General features: G+C 52.2%; 1 protein-coding gene across 1 annotated transcript in view; it reads left to right on the forward strand.

The window, feature by feature from the left end:
• CPT1B (carnitine palmitoyltransferase 1B) overlaps window positions 1-23718 on the forward strand; it is a 55317-nt gene that overhangs the window by 24463 nt on the left and 7136 nt on the right. Inside the window, exons 14-17 of the mRNA XM_075063984.1 lie at window positions 15272-15287; window positions 17084-17248; window positions 17795-17929; window positions 18491-18643. Coding sequence (XP_074920085.1) covers window positions 15272-15287; window positions 17084-17248; window positions 17795-17929; window positions 18491-18643 — 469 coding nt within the window. The remainder of the gene's footprint in view (window positions 1-15271; window positions 15288-17083; window positions 17249-17794; window positions 17930-18490; window positions 18644-23718) is intronic.

Here is a 23718-nt window from a genome sequence, read left to right on the forward strand (position 1 = left end):
CAGGTGTATGGGAAGCTTTTTCACAGGGGAAAAGAATATCGATTGAATGTGCACTAGGACTAAGGGGGTAAAGAGGCACTACTATCTCATATTGATTGTCATGGCTAAATGCATACTTTCCCTCTTATGTTCTGAAACAACTATTTAATATTTATGTTATGAATTTGTTACTATACGTCTTTGCCTACTATTATCATGGACTCTATTATATAACCTGCATCAGCTCACCAAAAACCAAACACCATGTCTATTTGACAATAAACTTGATTGTCTTAAAAAATGTCTTGCATTCATTGTTGATTGGTTTCGTTCTGCAATTATATTATTAGAGGGATTTAATAAATTAAATGGAGCTAGTTTTTTTAGCCTATGATGTCAGCTTACGGTAGAAGTGCTCAAGCAGTCCGGGCTGGGTCTATTGTACTCTAATTGTTCGACGAGGATCTACAGTGAATCTGATGAGTGCTTGCTATATTAACGCAGAGGCCCAGATAATGAAGAGAGATATCAGCATGACTTTCTGAACATATAGATAGACACTCATAGATTAGACCGAGAGAGATGGAAGTGACTACAAGAACAGAAAGAATAAAGATCCAATACCAGAATGTATTCTTTAGCTTCTTGTGGTTTTTCATTATATTTCCAACTATTGTTAATTCACATGCTGTAAGTCTTCCTAGCTGATTAATTCTGTTCGAGTGTCTGTTGGTCCGTAATTTGGTTTGGTTTATTTTTACGATGGTTGTGTCTTGTTTGGTTTATAGATTTGTGTAAGAAGTTTAATAAAAAGTGGGTTATTGTCAGAAGTGTAAAAGTGATAGAGAAAATGAAGAAAAAATTCTCCTCGGAATTATTATATCTCCACCATTAACATCAATTCTGGACCAGTTAGTTTTCGAAAAAAAAACATGACTTTAATTAAACCATTTGTTTACACTGGTGTTACGTGGCCCTACCCACACGCCTGGCCTGAGTAAAAAAAAAAAGTATTTTAAAAAATTAAAAGAGCAGGGACATGATCGTGAGTCATGTCTTGCGTTTTCGGGGTTTAAGTGTGATTTTTCATTATGCCAAATCTCGCTCATTGTTCTTGAGTTGATTTTGATGCTCCCGGTTATTCCTCTCACCTGTGGTTATCCTTTCATACTTTCTCTTATGATAAATAAAATGCCTCTTGAGTTTATTCTGTCTATTTTGTAATTTTCTTAGATTAATGCAGTTGTTATATGATTACAAGCTGATATTCTTTCTTTCTTGCATTTCATCGTCTTTTGATGCGTTTATACTCCTTGCTGTATTGTCAACATGAATGGTTTATTCTTCTTCATTAGACTAGTTTTTTTACATTTGATCCTTGTCTGGGTTGTTTATAGCGCTGTAACGCTCATGGGTGGTGTATAAGGATTATGCGATTCACTCCCTTTTGTAGTATTATTAAACCCGGCATATAAGATTGCTCTACATTATAGTTTATGTGGTTTGTCGTACCATTCTCGGTAGGATAATTATGCGTATGATTCTAATGATTACTTAATATTTATTGTTTTGACTCTATGATATAATTTAAATAATATGATGTGTTTACATTTTCACGTAACACATTCGTCCATGCCTATCACTCAGGATTTTATGTATATATTAATTAGGTTTTTAATGACTTCTTTTGGTTGTTTTGGGGATGATGCACGTTAAGATTTTTGTTGTTTTAGATCCCCCTCTCTTTTAGCTGCGTGTGTGTGAATGGCGCCTGAGTCTGTTACTTATTCTTTTTCTCCTTTTGCCTCCGTTAGTTTGATAATCACAGGCCTGCTTGACAGCGAAGTACTCCGAATAAACGTTCACCACACCCGCAACACAAAATTGATTCTGCGTGGGGCTGAGGAGTGAGATGACACAGATATTCCACTAGAGAGAGTGTGCATCCCAACACATCACATCCTGCCTTCTTTGGTCACTACAGCCAGTGTTGGCGTGTTTAGGGCCGTACCAGTGTTAACGAATGGTTAATCTAATGTTAATGTTCAATAACATTGATTGATCTCTTTACAAACTCAAGGTAAAACTAGTTGTTGAACAACAGTGGATTGGATCTGTTCTATGCGCAGGATTCCTGTATGATCTCATATGCTTTGCCCAAGAGCTAAAGAACTAGCCAATTTTATCTATACAGTTCTGGCCATGTTTGGAGACCTTAATTAGCCTTCAAATGAAAGCTACGGGACTCCGTGGATCATGTTGTTCCGGAAGTTAGAGGAATCAGGCATTTAGCCAGTGCTCCTTGGTGTGTGCCTCAGCTTTCCCTTTTCTTAGGTGCAATCAGGTCCTGGATGTCTTTTTCCCCTGTGAAAGCTTCCATACTTTTCAGGCAATTATAGTTGTTAAGTGCGTGTGAGGGAGCCGGGTTTAGCGAGGCTTCTGTAAGCATAAGATGTGTTCTCGATGTGCTGCTTCACAGCGTTCTCCATGGAGCTTGTTCCAGTAGGGCTCTGGGCAAGTTTTGTACGGTGTGTACAATTCTTGGAACGCAGTACGACAACATCGTTCGCCTCTTATTGTAGCGCTAAACTGTACATTAGGCAACAAGCAACAGAGAGTATTCATGTGGTGACTAGTTGTCATTTACAATCATGAGTTTGTATGCCCAGCTCCTTGGTCTCTCTCCAGTTGGAGTTGGCTTTTTTAGGAGTCTAGACCTGTGGACTGCGTCGCTTGCAACACTCTCCTGTTCCTCCCTGGTCCTTTCTTCCTCGTTGTCTGCTGACTTTGACAACCCTGATTCTCTTGCTTACTAAATTCACTGGCGATGGGGTGGGCTGCTCTTTGCCTAACCGCTATTAGCAAGTCTTTTTTCTTCCTGCCGTCAGGCGAATTTGTATGCTGACTTAGCAGGCATGAGCTATCTTTTACTTCTTAGCTGCGGTATGTGTGGGGGTATTTGGGAGTGGGGGGCGGTGGCTCTGGGGGGGCGGGTGTTTTGGGGGGGTTGGGGGCTCAATTTCAATGTTGCGACTCTGTCTTACAGAGAGACCACACACAAATTCAAATAGTGTTGGAGGGTGAGAGTCTGCTTGCTCTTTCTGCATCCTCAGCATTTAGTCCATAAACCATTTAGCTTTGAACACCAGCAACCAATCTGTTCTTAGATCCTGAAGCACAGCTTACTCACAGAACTAGCATGGAGACATTTTGTTTCCACAACATTGTCTTCCCCAAGCTGGGCACACACAGCCACTTGATTACGGGCTGCTTAATTTCTTAACGCTTTACTTATCTCCGAGTTCTTAAAGCTACCCACGACTGATCTTTCAAAAGGAAAGTCGTGGATCATTCACAACAGAAACTTCTTGGCTGTTAGAATGAAACTTTCTTGATTAAATCATCTTACACACCCTTCAGTTGCAGCAAACTGCTTGCAAGATTACTCTGAGGATTCCTTTTCCCATGGATTTTTAAACAGCATTATCCCTCTCAGAATTCTGCTTTATCCTTCACCTAGGGTTGCTCTAAAGAGAACACTTCCTTGAGCCACCACAAACTTTTCTGGTCGGTTACTTACATCAGAATCGCTTGGCCCCTCAAGGCAGATTGCTACACTTCCTTTCAGGATTATGACTTTTAGAATAACAGGCTAGAAGCCTTTCCTTCCTTGGCCATGAACGAAGTTTAAAATCTTGTTCCTTCTTGCTACAAGTTGTAAACTGTATAAGGTACACAATTAAATCACACTTTGTCTCCTTGTGCCTGGCTAGGTATCACCTGCTCAGACAGCTGCTACCCTTTTCCAACCACACATTAGGCAACTGCAACTACAAGCACCAGGAATTGTCTGGTCTGGATTTGGGTTGACACTAACTGGATGCAACTAGTTACAGCCATTCTTCCCAAGAGACAAACTTAGGACCATTCCCTCCTGGCTTAGATGAATTAGAACAACTCTGAGACAACTGCATCACCTAACCATTACAGGCTGAAGGCACTCCTTCTTGCTCACAGACAGAAAGCGGAGACGACATTCTCCTTCACCAGACACACAGCTTGGGATTTCCTTTCCCTTGTCCAGCACACGGCTCTGTTCACAGACAACTGCTTGGAGACCGAGGTAAGCTTCTCATAGGCAAGTCAATACCCTGACAGCACAGCACATTCTTTACTGTCACTCGCTTCTACCAGGAATTACACGTAACGGGCTAGCGACCAGCTCGATCTCCCTGTGCCTATCTTGTCTTTCCCAACATGTGCGCTGACTTAGACAAGTCATCAGTCACAGGATGCCGGTACGCAAACTGCCTCGCCGACACTGTGATCTCCTACAGGCGTGCATAGCAACTGTTTCGTCCGCCCACAGATAACTGCTGCGTTTTCTCTCGCTTACATTGGAGCGTCTTGCTACAAGATCACAGTATACCCATTTCAGGTTCACTTTGTGACAAGCGACCTGTGACTAGCACATCTCACCCATTACAATTTACCCTCTTTCTGTCTCTCATTAGGGCTTCCACGCTGGCATTGTACTTGGAGATCTGCTGCTGGAGAAAATTTCGTCTCACGCATGAGAATTGCTTTGCTCGGCTTGATTGCTTAATCTCGCATGTCACTTTCTGAGACATTAGACAGATATTAGAAACTCCTACTCAGCGAGACCCACCTGCTTTCCTGCACAGCGCAACAGCTTATCTACCTCATCGAGTTAGACGTGCCAGCCTCTCCTCCTGGGCACAGAAGCTGGGTGTGACGCGCAAGGATGCCCTAGTCCATAGCTAATTTACCTATATCCAAGTACTCGTTCGTCATCTCGCTGCTCAAGGGGGATACGAGTTCTGGTGTCTTTCCGCATGTGCCTCTAGAATCCTGGCAGGAGTGACGATCTCTGGATAGTTCTTCTCGCTCTCGCTCTTCGTGAGTCCAGCATCTTCTCGTGCTTCCAGTCCCGTTGCCGTGCTGTCGAGCTTTTTCTTCAGCAAGCCAGAAGCTCCAGACGCCCCTTCGAGCTCTTGGCTTCTCTCCGCGCGCGCTGGCATTCTCCAGTTGCGGCAGGGCGGTGGCCCGCTGTCATTTCGGAGTGTGCTCCGCGATTTTGTCCGTGTTCAAACTGCAGGCTGTTTCGGAGGGCTCTGCAGTTTTCCATTGCATTTGCAGGGTGTAATGCTTTCTGGGCTCATGGTCAACTGATCTTTAACACCAATTCTCCATTACAGAATTTCAAATGTTGGTGATAGGCGTGGGTTCTGACCAGCTAATTGACCTGTTCTGTGGATCTAGCGACTACGCACGTGTGGACGGGTGCTGCGTTCTGGCGATCCACACTGCCGTGCACAGATACGGAACAATTTGCCTAACAGGGCGCAGTCGACGCCCAGGAGGTGGGGTTGTGGTCAAGCTCTGTAGGGCAGAAACCCAACCGAGCCAGTGAACACAGATGACTCTGGCTCTGTCACGCCCTAGTGGCTAACTGCAGCTCACCAAGCGCAATTTCCTTCGCACGTCCAGTCTCCCAGATATCACCACAGTGGGCCACGTCCTAGGGGTCAATGAAATGGTTATGAAATCCACCACCCAGTAAAAAGAAAAGAAGGTTTCTCCGCTCCCAAAGGGACCAAGCCCCAGGTGCATTCAAATAGATTTGATTACGAGCATTATTTTAATAAAGATCCTCACGCAGATTTGGGATCCGTCAGTTTGTCATCGCCGCGGGCGGCAACAAATACCAGCACCGTATGGGCAGGCACGCGCTTCAGCACCGGGCTATTTGGTTTACTGGGTTAGGCATAATGTACTACAGTCTGTAATGTCCCCCGTCCGCGCGTGCGGACTCGCTTACGGGTGACTGCGCTGGCGAGCGGAGGCGGAGAGTGGAGGTCAAAGAAGGAGGCTTTAGTAAGAGGAGAAGCGTCGATCGAGGGTACACTCGCTCATGATAATGGGTGCATCCTCGACCACGGCGCGTAATGTGCATATGGGATTTAGAAGAAAGAAGGGACAGCGGTGTAGTCATAGCAAACGGCACGGGTAGTCTGGCTGCTGACAGGGTGACCCTCACTCGGATGGTGCGAATCGCAGATCCGGTGGGTCAGATCAGGGCGAGTGTCGTGTTGTTAGTGTTAAGTAGGAGGGAGGCTGGTAGGGTTTCCCCTGCCGCCCTCGCTCGGCGCGATGCGTCGCGCAGCAGCTCGGCGAGCTCACTCCTGGTATGGCTGAGGGGCGTGCCAGCTGAGATGTGGGTTCTCCGCCAGGTTCCTTAAGTTCCTGGCGCCATCCGCGCACTATGAGTCCGTCGATTTCATGTCGTGCTGCTTCGTGGATTGCTTTCCGGTTCTTCCTCCGCTGTGAATCTTCTTCCACGAGCCCCTTCAGTTCACGTCTCCGTGTTTTACCCGGCGCGTTTCCGCATGCTCCGCGCCCTACGCCGCCCCTGCCCCCGGTTGGTGGGCCTCCTCTCCCAGCCCCGCAGATCGTATTCGCCTTGGCGTTTTCGTGTTTCGTCAAAACTCTTCCTGTGTCCGCTAGCCCCTAGTGCCCGAGCGAAATCTGTGTGCGAGTCAATGGGGGTTTGCTAGTCATATTTTGCATGATTGGATTTTGTCACTGCGCTGTAACAGGGCGCTGCGCGTGGTGCATCAGCGCGGGCTCGAGTCCTAGAATGCTCAGATCGAACGGAGTGATCGTTCCGTGATGAGGAGAATGATCTTGTTTCGTCTGCGTCAAGTTCGAGCGACGCAATGTAGCTGGGGCCGCGGCTCTCCGCTTGTTTCGCTGGGGTGTCAGAGGATGGTCGGTTAGAGCTGCAATGCTCCCGGAGGGTGGTAGGGGGACGATGGCCTTCACTAGGCGGTCCTGGAGGCGTTGTTGTGGGCTGCCAGGCTGCTGCGTGGGCTTGCGTGGGCTGCAACAGGCGTGGTGGAGGTCTCCAGGGTTTGTCCCTCACTTATTCTGAGCACTTGTCCGGTTCCGTGATCGGCTTGGCTCATAGACGGGACGCAGTTTAATTGGTGCGGTGTAATGACCGCAGTCGGGCAAGGCGTGAGCTGCCCGGTGAGGGAGTGGTTGTGGATGTTACTTGTGCGTCCCTCAAGCCTTTGCCTGGTCGGGATTTTTTCCACAGGGTCTCCACGTAGAGCGGGTGCAGTGTCTGTGAATGTTGGCGGCGCTTCAGGGACTTCTCTGCACGCCTCTGGCTGGGGACTGAACGTTGATTGCTGCCCCTCTCCGTCTGCGCCCAGAACTCCAGCTCCTGCTGCTCGTCTGCGTCTCATCTGACCCGCGCGCCCGCGCGTTTTTCCCCTGCGGCTGCGTTGGTGTCATCTCTGTGGTCTGTCTGAGCGGCGCGCAAAGGGTAAGACGGGCGCTTGGGGACTCACAGCGAGGTGCATTGTCCCCCGCTTTTCGGGGCCTGACTTCGACGTCCAGAAGGATGCTCGGAAAGTGAGTTACAATCCTTGGCCGGAGGATTTTGCAGTGGAGGGTACTGATGAAATGGCTGATCGCTTCTCTTTTGAATAAAGAAATATGATTCTGTCAAAGGGTGGGCGCTGTGCAGTCTCTGGCGGTTGTCCGCGAACGCGGCAGGTTGCCCCCTAGAGTGGCGCCGCCATGGCGGGTGATATATACCCCTGCCGGCCCGCCCGCTCCTCAGTTCCTTCTTACCACCGTGTCGGTCGTTGGAACTGTGGAGGGCGGCATAGCTGTCCTCCACATCCCTAGCTTCTCTTGTTCATCGTTGCAGTTCTAGTTAGTTAGTTGTAGTTTACTTAGTATAATATAGTTGTAGTTATAGTTATAATTCTTGTATATATATATAGTTAGTTATTTAGCGGGTTCAGGGCTCTAGCCCTCTCCCGCGCCCGGTGCCGGGCTGATGCCTGGTTCGCCGGGGTTCAAAGCGTGCTCGGCTTGTAAAAAGCCGATCCCCACCAGTGATCCCCACGATGCCTGCTTAAAGTGCCTGGGGGAATCACACGTCTCGGAGAAGTGCCGCATCTGCAAAGCCTTCCGGCCGCGGACTAAGAAGGAGCGAGACCAGCGCCTCAGGACGCTCCTTATGGAAGCGGCACTTCACCCCGTGCCCTTGGCACCGAGCGTGGCTCCGGCACCGGATCCCTCCGGCACCGCGAAAACGCAGCGGCACCAGCCTTCTCCGGCACCGGCTCCTGGGAAGAGGCCCTCGACATCCTCTACCCCGGCTAAGCAGCCCCGTAAGGAGCACCCGATGCCGACGCCGGCCGTGCTGGCCATGACAGGGGCTTCGTTGACTCCGGGCCCGGCGGGTCCGTCGAGTCCGATCCCTCCTAGCTCCCTGCCAAGATCTGGGGTAGAGCTCATAGTCCCGTCCACCCCTGAGACATTCTTGTCGGCACGAGACCTCATTGCCTTGACGGAGCCTGGGCTGCCCCAACCCCCGGCACCGCCGGTGCGGGTTTTACTCTCCAAGGGCAAGCCGACCCCAATGCGGGCACCGTCCCCGGATTCTCCGGTCCGTCACCGATCACGATCCCGGCACCGATCGCGATCCCGAGGGAGATCTCCCTCGAGGTGCCGCTTGCAGTTCCGGCACCGCTCTCCCCGGCGGCACCGGTCGTACTCGCGGCACCTGTCGTCTTCGCGCCGGTCCCGATACTCCCCGCACCGCTCCGGCTCCAGCCACCGCTGCCGGCATCGCGACTCGAGGAGCCGCTCACGGCACCGAAGGTCCAGATCCCGGTCAACCGCCCAGCTCCGCGCTGGTGGCAGGTCCCGGTCCCGATCCCAGCACCGGTACAGCTCGCGGCACCGATCTCCGGCACCGAGGAGGTCGTCGCCATCAGGAGCTGTGGACTCACACTACCCGCGTTCGGCCCCCCGTGGCCCTCTCGGCAGGGTTCAGTGTCTTCACGAGCGGACAGCGTGTACCTGGACATTGACAGACCCGCCGCCCTCTTCCCCGAGGGTCCCCAGGAACATGGTCCGCCATCCAGTGGGTTCGACACCCTGGGTTTTCAGCAAGCCTGAGGGCGCTCAGCAATCTGCCATAGTGTGTCTGGCTCAAGCGTGTAGGCTCCCGGATGCTACTGTCTCGCGGCCCCCACCATCCCTGCAGAGGAACAGTCGTCCCACCGCCAGGGACTGAACCCCCGCAGGTGCCGGAGACAGTTCTCCAATCTGAGCCGCACCGGACCCTTCTGCAGGTCTCTCCTCGTCATCCTTGCCGGATGATGGCGGGTGGGACGACGACCACCGGTCCCCCCCCGCTGGACCTCAGAGCACACCAGGATCTCCTCAGGCACGTTGCACAAAACATGAGCATCAGGCTGAGAGGTCTCCGAGGGTGAAGACCCAGTCGTCACAATACTCATGCAGATGCGCCACTTGTGTCGCCCTACCTTCATAAAGACCGTACAGACCAATGCACCACCATCTGGCAGTCACCGGCTCCGTTCCCCCGCTGCTCGGGTGTGGAGTGCAAATATATGGTCCCTTCGAAGTAACGAGTATCTGATGTGCATCCAACCCGTGTTCCCTCGTTGTTCATCTATCGTAACGAGAGGGAACGACATGGGCAAGAAGCTCCGCCCAAGTCTAGGAAAGCGCGATGTATGGACCTGCTTGGCCGTACAGTCACTCCGCAGGAGCGTTACAGCTGCGGACCAAACCAGCAAGCTCTGCTCAGCCGCTACTTATATAACACCGCCGGGCGGCGGCTGATAATGAGAGCTTCTCCCACAGATGCTACGTCAAGAGTAACAATGCTCTACTGGAACGAGAGGCAAAAGGGTTGCACGCACTTCGTTGAGGCTTCTTTAGACGCAGCAGATTTCTGCCGCCAGGACTCTGCCTCCGAGTCACTATGCGCCGCATCTCCGGCTACAAGTCTTCTGGCCTTCCTGCTAACTCCAGACACAATCCAGGATCTTCCGTTTGAGGGCACGGGCCTGTTTTCCAACAAGACGGACCCTCGCCTACAGAGCCTCAAGAACAATAGGGTCATTATGCGTGCCCTAGGGATGCACACACCAGTAAACACGCGTCGACATTCAGGCCTCAGCAACGCGCAGGCCTTTCACAACCCAGGCAAAGGAAGACTTTGCCAGGAGACGCAAATAGAAGTGCAGGAGCAGACAATCGGGCAACACAGGGGGCCAAAACCAAGGTCCCCTCAAGCCGTCCTCGTCCGAAGCCGTCATTTTGAAGGTGCACCCGGGGGCGCTTGTACAGTCTTTCCGTGATCCTCTCCTCCCTTTTCAACCGTCTCTCGTTCTTCCTCCGGCAGTGGTGCCAGCTTACTACAGATCGTTGGTCCTCCGCACGCTGCAGCTTTGGATACCACCTGCCGTTGCTTCTTTCCCGCCCTCCGCCCCCTTCCTCGTCCCTCTTCAGGGACCCTCTCACCGAGCAGATCTCCTCCAGGAGGTCGCAATGCTCCTCAACAAAGGGCCATAGAGGAGGTTCCAGAGAATGAGACGGCAGGGGGTTCTACTCCTGTTACTCTCCTGATCCTCAAGGCCAAGGGAGTCCTCCACCCATTCCTCGACCTAAAGGAGCTCAACCAAACATCTATCAAGCTGAGTATCCGCATGTTTCCTTGGGTACCATTATTCCTTCTCTGGATCCCGGAGACTGATACTCCGCCTCGACATGCAGGATGCGTATTTTCAATATTATCCATCTCCCGCCCCCATCGAAGGTTCCTTCGCTTCATTGTCGGCAGCCGGCGCTATCATTCTCACGGTCCTCCGTTCGGACTCTCCACGCCCCGAGAGTGTTCACCAAATGCATGGCTGTAGTCGTCACCTTTCTCGTTGCAGTCGGGTACACTTTGTTCCCCTACCTCGACGACTGTCTTATCGGGGACCTTCACAGGATCGAGTCCGGAGAGCACGTCCAAGTGGTCAGCCGCCTTTTCTCAAGTCTCACTGTTGCTCAACGCGGAGAGTCCACCCTATCCCCTACTCAGAGGATAGAGTTATTGGAGCCGTTCTGAGCTCGAACATAGCCAGGGCGGTCCTTCTTTGGCACTGTCCATATACTGTCAGCCATCATCCGCAGGCTACAGTCAGCACCTCTGACCTCCCTGTGCACTTGCCTGTCGCTGTTGGGGCACATGGCAGCCTGTACTTTCGTCACAGCGCACGCCCGACTCCGCTCCTCGCCCCGCACATCCTGCTCATCCTCAGCTCCCATCGGCAGCGCGCCCGTTGGACACGGTGGTCACGATTCCCAAGTCGTCCTCCTCTCTCTCCAATGTGGCTAGATCAGTCCGTCGTATGTTGGGGCTTTCCATTTCATCAGCCCCAGCCCTCGCTGTCCCTGACGACAGACGCATCAGACTTGAGGTGGGGGCTCAGCTAGGAACCTACGGACCCAAGGTCGCTGGTTTCCTCCGAACCTCGCCTCCATATCAATTCCGGGATTGAGAGCGGTCCGCCTGGCTTGTCAAGCGTTCCGTCGACAGATAGAGGGCCGCTGTGTTTCCAGTCTTTATCGACACACAACGGCGGTGTATACTACGTGAACAGGCAAGGCGGACGAATCTTCTTCTTTGTCAGGAAGCAATATACTGTGGACTTTTGCATAGCCCACTCGTCACCCGATCGCTTTCCTACTTGCCGGGCTCGAAATACCCTGGCGGACCGTCTCAGCTGGTCCCTTCAGCTCCCACGAATGGTCCCTTCGCCCGGACGTCGCCTTGCTCTCTTCCGACATGGGGCATCCCCACATGGACTCTTTGCAACAGCAACAGGAAGTGCCGATTTCGCCTTGCCAAGGTCCTGTGAGCGCGGGCTCAACGCAGAACGCCTTCTGATTCCGTGGGCAACGCACCTCTTCTATGGTTCCTCCTGTTCCCGTTAGTCCACAAGTTCTTCTGAAGGCGCGCAGGACAGGGCCCGCTTGATTCTCATCGCTCCGGCGTGGCCCCGGCAGCATTGGTACTTCTCTGCTGCTGGACCTGTCTGTAGTTGGCCCTGTTCCCCTGCCTCTCACCTGGACCTGATCACGCGAGACCACGGCTGCCTCTGTCACCCGGAGCTCCGTCGCTGCACCTCTCTAGCGTGGCTCCTAGGTGCTAACCCGGTCCGAGTTACATTGCTCTCCCAGTGAGCAGGTACTTCTGGGGAAGTAGAAGAACCATCTACAAGGGCGACATGACGTAGCGCAAATGGATATAGCGTTTTACCATGCTGGTGCGGGAGGAGCGCTTCCACCCCCACCGATGTTCTCATCCCAATTGTTTAGATTTACCTTTGGTCGCTCAAGAACAAAGCTGGCACTGTCCTCCTCTCCGAGTTCACTTAGCGCCATCTCCACCTTCCACCTGGGGAGGTGAAGGCGCTCGGTCCTCTCGCACCCAATTGTGTCTCGTTCCTCAAAGGGCTGGAGCGCCTTTCCCCCAGGTCCGCCACCCAGCCCCTCTGGGATCTCAACTAGTGTTGTCCCGTCTTACGTCTCCCCATTTGAGCCGCTGGCTACGTTTTCCCTCCTCTACTTGTCCTGGAAGATGGCATTCCTGGTGCAATCACTCCCGCTCGGCGCGTATCAGAGCTGCGCACCCTCATGGTGGACCCCCGTATACGGTTGGTTCCATCGGACAAGGTGCAACTGAAGCCGCACCCGCATTTCTTCAAAGTCTCTCGCCGTTTCTGTCAACCAGGACATATCCTGCCTGTCTTCTTCCCGAAACCGCATTTGTCTCGGAAGGAGCAACAGTTACACTCTAGACGTGCACAGGGTGCTCGCCTTTTATATAGAGTGAACAAACCATTCCGTAAGTTCCACCCAGCTCTTTGTCGCCGTGTGAGTCGAGTAGAGGGTTGCCAGTCTCCTCTCAGAGGATTCCTCATGGGTGACTTCCTGTATACGACCTGTTACGACCTGGCCCATCTCACTCCGGCCGAGTAACGGCGCACTCTACTAGAGCCCAGGCTTCGTCAACAGCATTCTTCGCACGAGTACCCGTCCAGGAGATCTGCAGGCAGCGACCTGGTCCTCCGTGCCACCTTTGCTACCCATTATGCCCTGGTCCAGCAGTCCAGGATGATGCGGCCTTCGCTCTGCCGTGTTGCGCACTGTGACCTCTCACTCCGACCCACCGCTAGGTAAGGCTTGGAATCACCTACTGGAATGGATATGAGCAAGCACTCGAAGAAGAAACATGGTTACTTACCTTGTAACTCTTTGTCTTCGAGATAGTGTTGCTCATATCCATTTACCACACCCACCCTCCTTCCCCACTGTCGGAGTAACCGGCAAGAAGGAACTGAGGAGCGGGCAGGCCGGTAGGGGTATATATCACCCGCCATGGCAGGGCCACTCCAGGGGGCGACCTGCCGGCCCGCTGGAGTTGCTAGGGTAAAAGTCTCCGACGAACGTGCACGTGCGGCGCGTACACCTACTGGAATGGATATGAGCAACACATCTCGAAGAACAACAGTTACAAAGGTGAGTAACCGTGTTTTTTCTACCTTTACAATCAGTCCTGCATCCTAGAGGCGACGCAGCCCCCTCTTCACCTGGGACATGTGTTCCTCCCAGCTCTGGCTAAAGACATAGATATCGTCAATGTATGCCTGGGCAAAGTTCTCCACTCCTCTCAGAAACTGACCCACCCCGTGCCGGGAGGTGGCAGTTTCCCTCTTGAGGCCAAAAGGCAGGACCAGGAACTCAAAGAGCCTGATTGGGGGCTACAAGCAGATCTTAGCCTGGCATCCGGGTCCAAAGGCGCCTGCCAGTAGCTTTTAGTGAGATCCATGGTAGGGAGGTAACAAGTCCCCCCACAGCTTGTCCAGGCTCTCGTCAGGCCCAGGCACGGGACAGGCACCGGACAGGGTGAAGGCATTGAGCTTCTGCTAGTCCACTCAGAGTCTGATAGATCCGTCTCCCTTGGGGACCAGCACCAGGGGTGAGGCCTAGGGGCTGGGCGGAGGGCAGGATCACCCCATAAGCCAGCATGTCCCCGACCTCTGTCTCCGGGGCCTGGGCTGTGCTCCCAGTGACTCTGACGGAGACACTTTGATGGATGGGAGGGTGGCTCCTGTCTCCACCCCGTGGACAGCCAGGTTAGTGAGCCCAGGCCGGCTGGAGAACAGCGGCTGGTAGGCACGCAGCATCTCTCTGATCTCTGCCTGCTGTGCAGGGGTTAGCTGGTCAGAGAGGGGAATTGAGTCCAGCGAGGGCTAGCTTCTGCCTTAGGGAAAAGGTCCAGCAGGGGATCATCCCCCCTTCTCCTCCCACTGCCCACACATGGCCCGAATCAGCCTCTCCCCGTCCCAGTATGGCTTCGTCATGTTGACACGGTACCCTCGGTGGCTGTGAGCCCGGCTGGACAGTTCCACCACATAGTTCACCTTGTGCAGCTGTGCGATGACCTTAAATGGCCCGTCCCAGGCGGCTGGGAGCTTATTCCTCTTCACTGGGATGAGAAGCATCACCTGGTCTCCTCCTTGGACCCCAATTTATATAGTGAAACTTGAGTCCTGCTTAGCTAGACCTCAACCGATCATTTTACTGAAATCTATCTAACCAATCCTAACATATTGTAACACAATTCTCTGACCTACTATATCCCACCACCCTAATTATCTTACACCCAGCAAAATTAATTACACAGGAGACAGAAACAACTAAAGAACCAGACAGATAAACAACAGGGAAGTGGGGACTGTAAGGAAAGAAATGAGGATTTCACAACCACAACCATTGAGAAGGGATTTCTTGCCAGACAGATGCTGTTAAACTAAGTGTTCTTTAACCATCTTAAGATCTGTTCCTTTATCTGGTGACAGTGGGGGCCATTAGGACAGGTTCCACAGGTTGACTGTGCATTATGTGGAAGTTATTTACTTAACTATATTTTCCCCCAAACTACGTTGAAGTGCAGAGGAACGGCATCTACCTAGTTTAGATGTCAGGTGGTGCTTGGCATGTTATTTAGAAAGGACTAAGTCATTTTGTTCACCACCTTATCTCCCATGCTGAGCGGATGAAGGGACAACCAGTCTTGGCTCAGTACATTTCCAGGTGGTAACTGCCTGCATTACCATGGCTTCTGAGGTCTCTAGGATGACCCTTCCACAACCATTGCGGGGTCATTCAATGAGTGCACAGGTGTGTCATGGGGTCCCCAGGCGATGCTCTGGAACTGCTCCCTATGAAGCGAGGCAGGACTCTGGTGAAGTCTCCTCTCTGTGAGCAGATTGTCTTCGAGGCAAGGAGCTCACACAGCTTCACCTTCCTGGGTCTGACCTTGGAGCATTCAGCATCCTCTGCCCCTCCGTGCGCTTCCCACAGTGAGTCCATCCAGGCGGGATCCTGGGGAAGCCACAGGGTCCTGCACTCCCACTTCGCAGTCAAACGTGACTCTTAGCCAGCCAGTAAAACAGAGGTTTATTAAACGAGAGGAACATGGTCTAAAACAGAGCTTGTAGATACAGAGAACAGGACCTCTCAGCTGGATGTACTTTGGGGGTCAGTGAGCCAGACCCCCAGGTCTGCACTCACTCCATGTCCCCAGCCAACCCCAAACTGACTCCCCCTCCAGCCCCTCCTCTCTGGGCTTTGTCCCTTTCCCAGGCCAGGAGGTCACCTGATCTCTTTGTTCTCTAACACCTTTAGCTATCGCCTTGCATGGGGGAAGGGCCCCGGCCATTAGTTGCCAGGAGACAGAGTGTCGTCCATTTATGCACACTGGCCTTTATCCCACCTCCTAGAGACTTAAGAAATGCATAGGGGAAACTGAGGCACCCCTACAATAATCAGAGGAAACATTAAGAACAGTCCCACTTTGTCACAAGGTGATATTGGACGCATCTCTTAGCACTGTCTCAGTGCTGGATAGCTGCAGGGCTGCGATGTGGTCTTCTGTGCATACTTTTTCTAGACATGATGCAATCACCATGGCATCGAGCTTGTTGCAAACTTTGGGAAGGCAGTTCTACACTCACTGTTAAATGGACTCTGAGTCCCCCTCGGGCTGGAACTGCCTGCGTGCGGCATATGTACCTGTAGCCACTCGAAGAAGAAAAGACAACTACTTACCTGTATTGTAACTGGCGCTCTTCAAGATGCAGGTGCAGATGTGTATTCCACAGTCCACCCTCTGCGTCAGAGTGTCCAGCTGGGGAGTTCAGTGCGAAGGACTGAGGGCGGTTGGGCAGTGCCACCCTTATATAGCCATGGAAGGAGCTATGAGGGGAGGAGCGTGAGTGCCACCCCTAGGGTACAGCTGGGCAAAATTCTCCCACTTCGGTGCGCTGAGCGCACGCCCGAGTGGAATACATGTCTGCACCCACATCTCGAAGGACAGTGGTTAGGATACAGGTAAGTCACCATCTTTTCTTACCTCCTCAGCCCAGAGGAGAAGTTAACTCCTTCACACCTGTGGGGTAACAATACAAAGTGAGGGGAAACCGGGTCACGTATATGTCCATTACAAGGAAGCCCAGGTTCTCCATAGTGCTGATGTAATTATCTACTGGATCTTAAGACATATGCACAATGGGAGGGTGAAGGCACCAGGCAACCTTCATTCTGGCATTTTCTAACTATTGTGGGCTTGGCATTGCCACGCTAGCATTATTCTAATGTCATTTTGTGTGTGTAATTCTGTCTGCTTCTGATGGCTCTTCCCTCCTCTGCCAGCAGGGATCAGGAGCCCTGGTGCTGTATGGGGTGGGCACCCTGAGCACTAGACGGTGGCCACAGCGGCTGGGGGACTGAGGCCTGGGCAGTGGAAGGGGTAACCCAGGAGGAATCCCCCCCACTCCCCCGCCAGCCTTTGTGCTCTGGGAAGTGTGACCTGGGCTGGAGCATGAGGGGGTCTGTGTCTTGCCTGGGGAGCAGCCCCTGCCCACACTGGGTCACCTACCTTGGGCCAGCCGAGGTCCCCAGTTGCTCCTCTCCCTGACTCTCTGCCTGGCCCAGCCTGACATTGCTAGTGGAATTGAAGCTCTGGGTTAAATCCCAGGGAGAAGGTTCGTGAGCTGCCGCCCTGGGATCCCAGAGAGGCTCTGCGAAATCCCCCGCTCCCAACATTCCCTGTCCCCATTAGCACAGGAGTCCAGCTCGGGCCCCCGTGTGCTAGCCAGGAGGGCATTAGCCGGTGCTTTCTGCGCAGTGCAGGAAGGTTATCGATAGCTCCTACCGCGTGGCCAAGGCACTGGCAGACGATGTGGATTTCCACTGTTTCCAATTCTCCAATTTCGGGAAGGGCCTGATCAAGCGATTCAAGATCAGCCCCGACGCCTTCATCCAGATCTCGCTGCAGCTGGCTCGCTTCCAGGTAAGAGCCACCCTGTGGCCCCATCTGTCCCTCCCTTTCCCTACATCCGCGGCTCTCTCTGTTTTTGGTGCCCACTGAGGCAGGTGCAGCTGGTTCACCATTTTACTGTAATTCTACCAAGGTTTGGGGTTTTTCTTAGGGCCCCAGCTCCACAATCCTGGGGGTGGCAGTCTTGGCTGTTTCTAGCCCTCGGGGCTGCAGGGAAAGGTTGAACACGGAAAGCCCGAGTGTCCCCGTCGGCTCAGACCCGGGCAGCAAAGACCAGCTCCCAGTGCGAGAGTTACAGTCTAGGGACTGTTTGGGGCCAGCGACGGTGCCGAGGGTTTGTCTGGCTCTGGTGCTGGGCTGCTCCCTCCCTGCAGCCCTCCCGGTCCCCACTGGCAGGGCACGAACAAAGGGGCGAGGGGAGCCTCTCGGCCAGGCACCATGCACTGCTCTGCTGGGCTCCCCCCATGGGCACGAGGGGCAGGTAGCACTCCTCATTCCCCCTCTCCATGCCTCCTCCTGCCCCCCACCTCAGCTCTGACCTGCCCCGTCTCCTTCCAGGACAAGGGCAGCTTCTGTCTCACCTACGAGGCGTCCATGACGCGTCTCTTCCGGGAGGGCAGAACTGAGACAGTGAGATCCTGCACCAGGGAGTCCACAGCATTCGTACGGAGCATGATGGACCCGGCTCAGGGCGTGAGTGTAACCCACCAGGCCCAGACCCCTCCTCCCCCCATGCCAGGCCCAGGACCCCCCTGCATCTCCCCATCCAGGCCCAGGGCCTGCCCTGCCTCCTCCCATTCAGGCCCAGGGCCCTCCTGCGTCCCCCCAGCCAGGCCTAGGGCCTCTCACTGCACCCCGCCCCCCAGCCAGGCCCAGGGCTCCTCTCTGCATCCCCCCCAGCCAGGCCCAGGGCGTACCCCACAGCCACACCTATCCCCCCAGGCCCACCCCCCACCGCTGGGCTAAGCTAGGGTTCTTCCCCCCCATGCTGTGTGTTACTCACTGGGCATTATGCTTCTTCCACAATGTCCAGTGGGTCCCATGGGCTGCTAAGGGGGTGCTCTCCCCGAGGCTGGGCACACTAGAAGACACCCCCTAGAGCCAGTGCATTCAGTCAGAGCCCTTGGTGGAGGGGGAGAGTGGCACAGGGAGCTGCAATAGGCCAGGGTCGAGTCCCCAGCCCACACCACACGGACGAGGAGCCCCTGGCCCGTGTCCTGGCTCTGCCCTGAGTACGCCCTTTTCTCACTGCAGCAACTGGAGCGTCTGCAGCTCTTCCAGGTGGCAGCAGAGAAGCACCAGCAAATGTATCGTCTGGCCATGACGGGCGCCGGCATTGACCGACACCTCTTCTGCCTCTATGTGGTCTCCAAGTACCTGGGGGTGGAGTCGCCCTTCCTGGCACAGGTAAGGATTCCCTAGGGTCTCCTGACACAGGCCACAGCCTGCTGGGATGGGTGTGCACCGAGCCAGGGCAGCAGGGGCTGCACAGATAGCCAGGGGACGGCTGCTCCAGCCCTGCACCTCCCATATGGTGCCAAATAACCATGGTCCCTGCCAGTGCCATCTGCTGTGTGCGCGGGGCCTTGTGGGGATCTGCCTTCCATCTGTTCCCGCCTTTGAACTTGGAATCCAGGGAGACGTAATCTCCATGCTTGGTTCCAACCCTGAGCAGGAGAGAGGGTATGAAAGGAACAGCAGAGGAGAGGAGAAGGGACATTAAGAGGAGAGAAAGTGGCCGTGCCAGTGACCCTAGCAGCCAGGTAGGCGATACTGGCACTAGAATGACTGTGCCCAGCTGGGTGAGGAATCTGGGCAAAGCCGAACAGAAACAACTAAGATGTCTGACCCCAAGGCAAGGAGCTTGGGTAACAAGATGGAGGAGAGGTGAAAGCAGGTATTCTAGGGGTAACAGAAAGAAGTGGGAATAGTAGTCATGAGTAAGGCTAAGATTTTGTCAGGGATATTTTTTAGTAAAAGTCAGAGACGCATCACAGGGAAAAAGAAAAATTCACAGAAGCTGTGACTTGTCTGTGACTTTTACTAAAAATATACCTGACAAAATGGGGATCTGTGGGTCCCTACACTGCCTGAAGTGGGGCAGCTGCGGAGGGGCTAAGAAGGACCCCTGCTGTTTGCAGCTCCAGGGGTCCCCTGCTGCCCGTGGGGGCCAGGAGCTGTGGGGTCCCCCCATTGGTGGCTGCTGGGGGCTCGGGGATTCTTCCCAGACAAGGGCAGCTCCCAGACTGCTGGACTGGGCAGTTCCCAACCTCCACAAGCTGAAGTCACAGAGGTCACTGGAAGTCATGGATTCTGTGACTTCTGTGACCTGAGTGACTAAATCGTAGCCTTAGTCATGAGTGGAGCACAGGTACTGAAGGGTACGTGCTGTTCAGCAGAGACAGAAACAAAGGCAAAGGTTGGAGTGGCACTGCATAGTAATGATGAGTAGACTGTAAAGAAATGATGGAGTGAATAAAACAGAATCTGTTTGCGTCAAAATCACTTTGGGAAAGAAAGATACTAGAGGTTCCCCTGGGATAGTGCTCAGGGTCTGCTACAGACCCCCAGGATCCGATCTGAGTATGGATAGAGACCTCCTTAATTTGTTTAATAAATGAAAAATTACTGGGAATTGTGTGATTATGGGAGACTAACTTTCCGGATATAGATCGGAGGACAAGTGCAACTAATAATGATAGAGCCCAGGTATTCCTGACTGTGACGGCTGACAGACATCTTCACCAGATACTCACTGAACCGGGCGATGCTCTGGAACTGCTCCCCACAAACCCATGCAGGACTCTGGTGAAGTCTCCTCTCTGTGAGCAGATTGTCTTCAAGGCAAGGAGCTCACACGGCTTCACCTTCCTGGGTCTGACCTTGGAGTATTCAACATCCTCTGCCCCTCCATACACTTCCCACAGCGAGCCCACCCAGACGGGGTCCTGGGGAAGCCACAGGTCCTGCACCCCCACTTCACAGTCAGACGTGACTCTCAGCCAGCCAGTAAAACAGAGGTTTATCTGATGACAGGAACATCTGTGACGATGTGGTTCTGGCGGGACCCAACTGAGAGTGCCAAATCAGGACCAATTGCTCAAAACAGGGCAGTCACAGCCCAAGGCTGGGGGTTTTCCACCTCTAAGGCAAACCAAACCAGCCAGACAAAAATGTCTTCGGTTTCACCCCACTGGCTAACCGCAAATCACACAAGCAATTTCCTTAGACACTCCAGTCTTCCAGTATCACCACCAGTTCCACACGTCCTGGGGATGAATGGTTATGAAAACCAACACTCCGTTAAAAATATAAAAAAGTTTCTCCCGTCCCAAAGGCAAGGCCCAGACCCCAGTGTCAATATATATACACATCAGATTCTTACCCACAAATCACGCTGTTGCCAATCTTTAGAATCTAAATCTAAGGTTTATTTCATAAAAGGAAAAAGATTAGAGATGGAGCTAGAATTTGTTTAAATGGAATCAATTACACTTTACCGTATGGCAAAGTTCTTGGTTCAGGCTTGGTAGCAGTGATGGGTAAACTGCAGTGTTCAAATCAAGTTCTCTGTTGAGAACATACCCGGCTGGGATGGGTCATTCAGTCCTTTGTGCTAGAGCTTCAGTTTGTAGCAAAGTCCCTCCAGAGGTAAGAAGCAGGATTGAGACCAAATGGAGTATGAGGCCTTTGGCCTTATATAGGCTCTTCCAGGTTTGTAAGAACCACTCCTTGTGTTCCTTTACTGTGGAAAGTTACAGCCAAAATGGAGGTCTGCCAGTCACAGTGGGCCAGTTCTTGCACACTTGCTGGAGTCACCAAGGTGTATCCCCCTCCTCTCAATGGGTCATTGTGTAGTTGATGGTCCTTATATGCCATCCAGCGCGCCTAAGCTGAGCTGACACCAACTTTGTCTGGGAGTTCAATCCAAAACTGCTAGCACCAATTTAAATATACAGACGTACACAAGCCAATATCATAAACTTCAACTACAAAAATGATACAGACATACAGACAGCATAATCATAACTAGTAACCCGTAACTTGGTCTTAGACACCTTATATGACCCCCTTTACATAGGATTTGGTGCCACTACAGGACCTTGGTTGCAACCCATGTTCTATATGGTCCCAGTTTATATCAATAATGTCATAACATGGTCTAAAACGGAGCTTATAGGTACAGAGAATGGGACCCCTCAGCCAGGTCCATCCTAGGGGGCAGTGAGCCAGACAACATTATCTGCCCTCGCTTCCCATCCCCAGCCAGCTCCCAACTGAAACCTCTTCCAGCCCTTCCTTTCTGGCCTTTGTCTCTTTCCCGGACCAGGAGGTCACCTGATCTCTTTGTTCATCTTTAGCTATTCCCTTGCAGGGGGGGAAGGGCTCAGGCTATTTGTTGCCAGGATACAGGGTGTCAGCCATTTATGCATGCTGGAGATTTAAGAAATGTATAGGGGAACTGAGGCACCCACACAGTATTCAAAGGAAACATTAAGAACAGTCCCACTTCGTCACACAAACTCTAAAAACACGAAGGGAATGAGTCAGGGAAGTGGACTGGACTTAAGAACTCAAGGATCTGAACGTAGAGGAGACCTGGAATTACTTTAAATGAAAGTTGCAGAAGCTCTCTGAAGCCCCCAGCCCAAGCAAGGGGAAAACATTGGCAGGGAAGGGTTGCAGCCCAAGCATCTCAAGCAGGTGATTAGAGAAAGCAGAAAGCCTACAAGGAGTAGAAGAACAGAGGGATCATCAAGGGAAGCTGCTGCTTGGAGGTCAGGAAGTGTAGTGATAAAGTGAGCACTGCCAGCAGCCAAGCAGAGTTGGACCCTGCAAAAGGAATTAAACTGATAGTAAAAGGTTCTCGAGCCATATACATAAAAAGAAAACAAGGGAAGAAGAAATGGGACTGTTAAGTACTGAGGATGGGATGGAGATTAAAGATAATCTAGGTGTGGCCCAACACCTACAAATACTTTGCCTCAGTTTTTAATGAGGGTAATGAAGAGTTTAGGGGTAGTGGCAGGGTGGCCAATGGGAAGGAGGATATAGAATTAGAAATGACCACATCCGAGGTGGAAGTCAAACACAAACTATTTAATGGGACTAAACTGCAGGGGCAGATAATTTCTATCCAATGTGACAAAGTTCCTCATCTACCTTGGTGGGTCCTGCACTTATTGGTGGATTTGTTCACCTCAGTGATCTTCCCCTCTTGTGGAACCCACAGGCTGGGTCAGCTTCTCCTGTGTCTGATCAGGAGTTGGGAGGTTTGGGGGGAACCCGGGCCCGCCCTCTACTCCGGGTTCCAGCCTAGGGCCCTGTGGATTGCAGCTGTCTATAGTGCCTCCTGTAACAGCTGTGTGACAGCTACAACTCCCTGGGCTACTTCCCCATGGCCTCCTCAAACACCTTCTTTATTCCTCACCACAGGACCTTCCTTCCTGGTTGTCTGATAATGCTTGTACTTCGCTTTAGTCCGTCCAGCAGTACGCTCTTCTCACTCTCGTTCCTTGCCTTCTTGCTCCCAGCTTTCCTCACACACGCTCCATTCTCTGTTTCCTCCCTGGCCTGACTGAGTGAGCTCCTTTTACCAGGTGCCCTTGATTAGCCTGCTTAGATTGGCTGCAGGTGTTCTAATTAAAGTAGGTATCTCTACTGCCTTCTTAGAAAGTATCTTAATTGCGCTTCCAGGTTTCCTGATTAACCTGCTAGGCAACTGCGTGGTACCAGGTCTAGTGGATTTGTTTAGCCTGGGCTAACTGCCTGTTTCTCAGTACTACTTAGCCATTCTGGCCTTGCCCCATACACAAAATATATTAAAGGAATGGGCATCATGAAATTGCAAGCCCAGTAGGCAGGATTTTTAATGATTAAACTTGGGCAGTCGTACCCTATGGATCTGTGAGAATTCTAATTATAGTTCCGTATTTTTAAGTGTTTAAGGGGAAAACAGTGTGATTTGGGAAACTCCAGGCCTGAGTCAACTGTTGTGAGGGTCTTGGAATTCTGAAAGAGAAAGTAGTTAAGGGAGCAATAAGGCACAATGGTAACTGGATAAATACAACATGGTTCCTAACAAAAGGGGATTGTGCCGACCAGCCAGCTTTCCTTCTCTGAGAATACCCACTTTTTTAGACAAGAAATGCACGTAGATCTAATGACATGGATTTCAATATGGCATTTGAATGAAAGGTGGTAAGGAACTTGGTTAAAGGGCATTCTTACATGGGTCACACTGAGGTGAACTGTCAGGTGAAGGAGGTCACTCATGTTGTTCCTCAGGGATCGGTCTTGGTCTGATCTTTATTTACACACGCATTTGCAAACTGTTGACGATGTGGTTCTGGCGTGGACCCAACTGAGAGTGCCAAATTCAGGACCAATTGCTCAAACAGTGCAGTTACAGCCCTTATGGCTGGGGTTTCTCCACCTTCTAAGGCAACAAACCAGCCATACAAAAGGACATTCTCTCTTCT

Source organism: Chelonoidis abingdonii, chromosome 1 (assembly GCF_003597395.2).
Source record: "Chelonoidis abingdonii isolate Lonesome George chromosome 1, CheloAbing_2.0, whole genome shotgun sequence".
In the NCBI taxonomy this organism is placed as follows: Eukaryota; Metazoa; Chordata; order Testudines; family Testudinidae; genus Chelonoidis; species Chelonoidis abingdonii.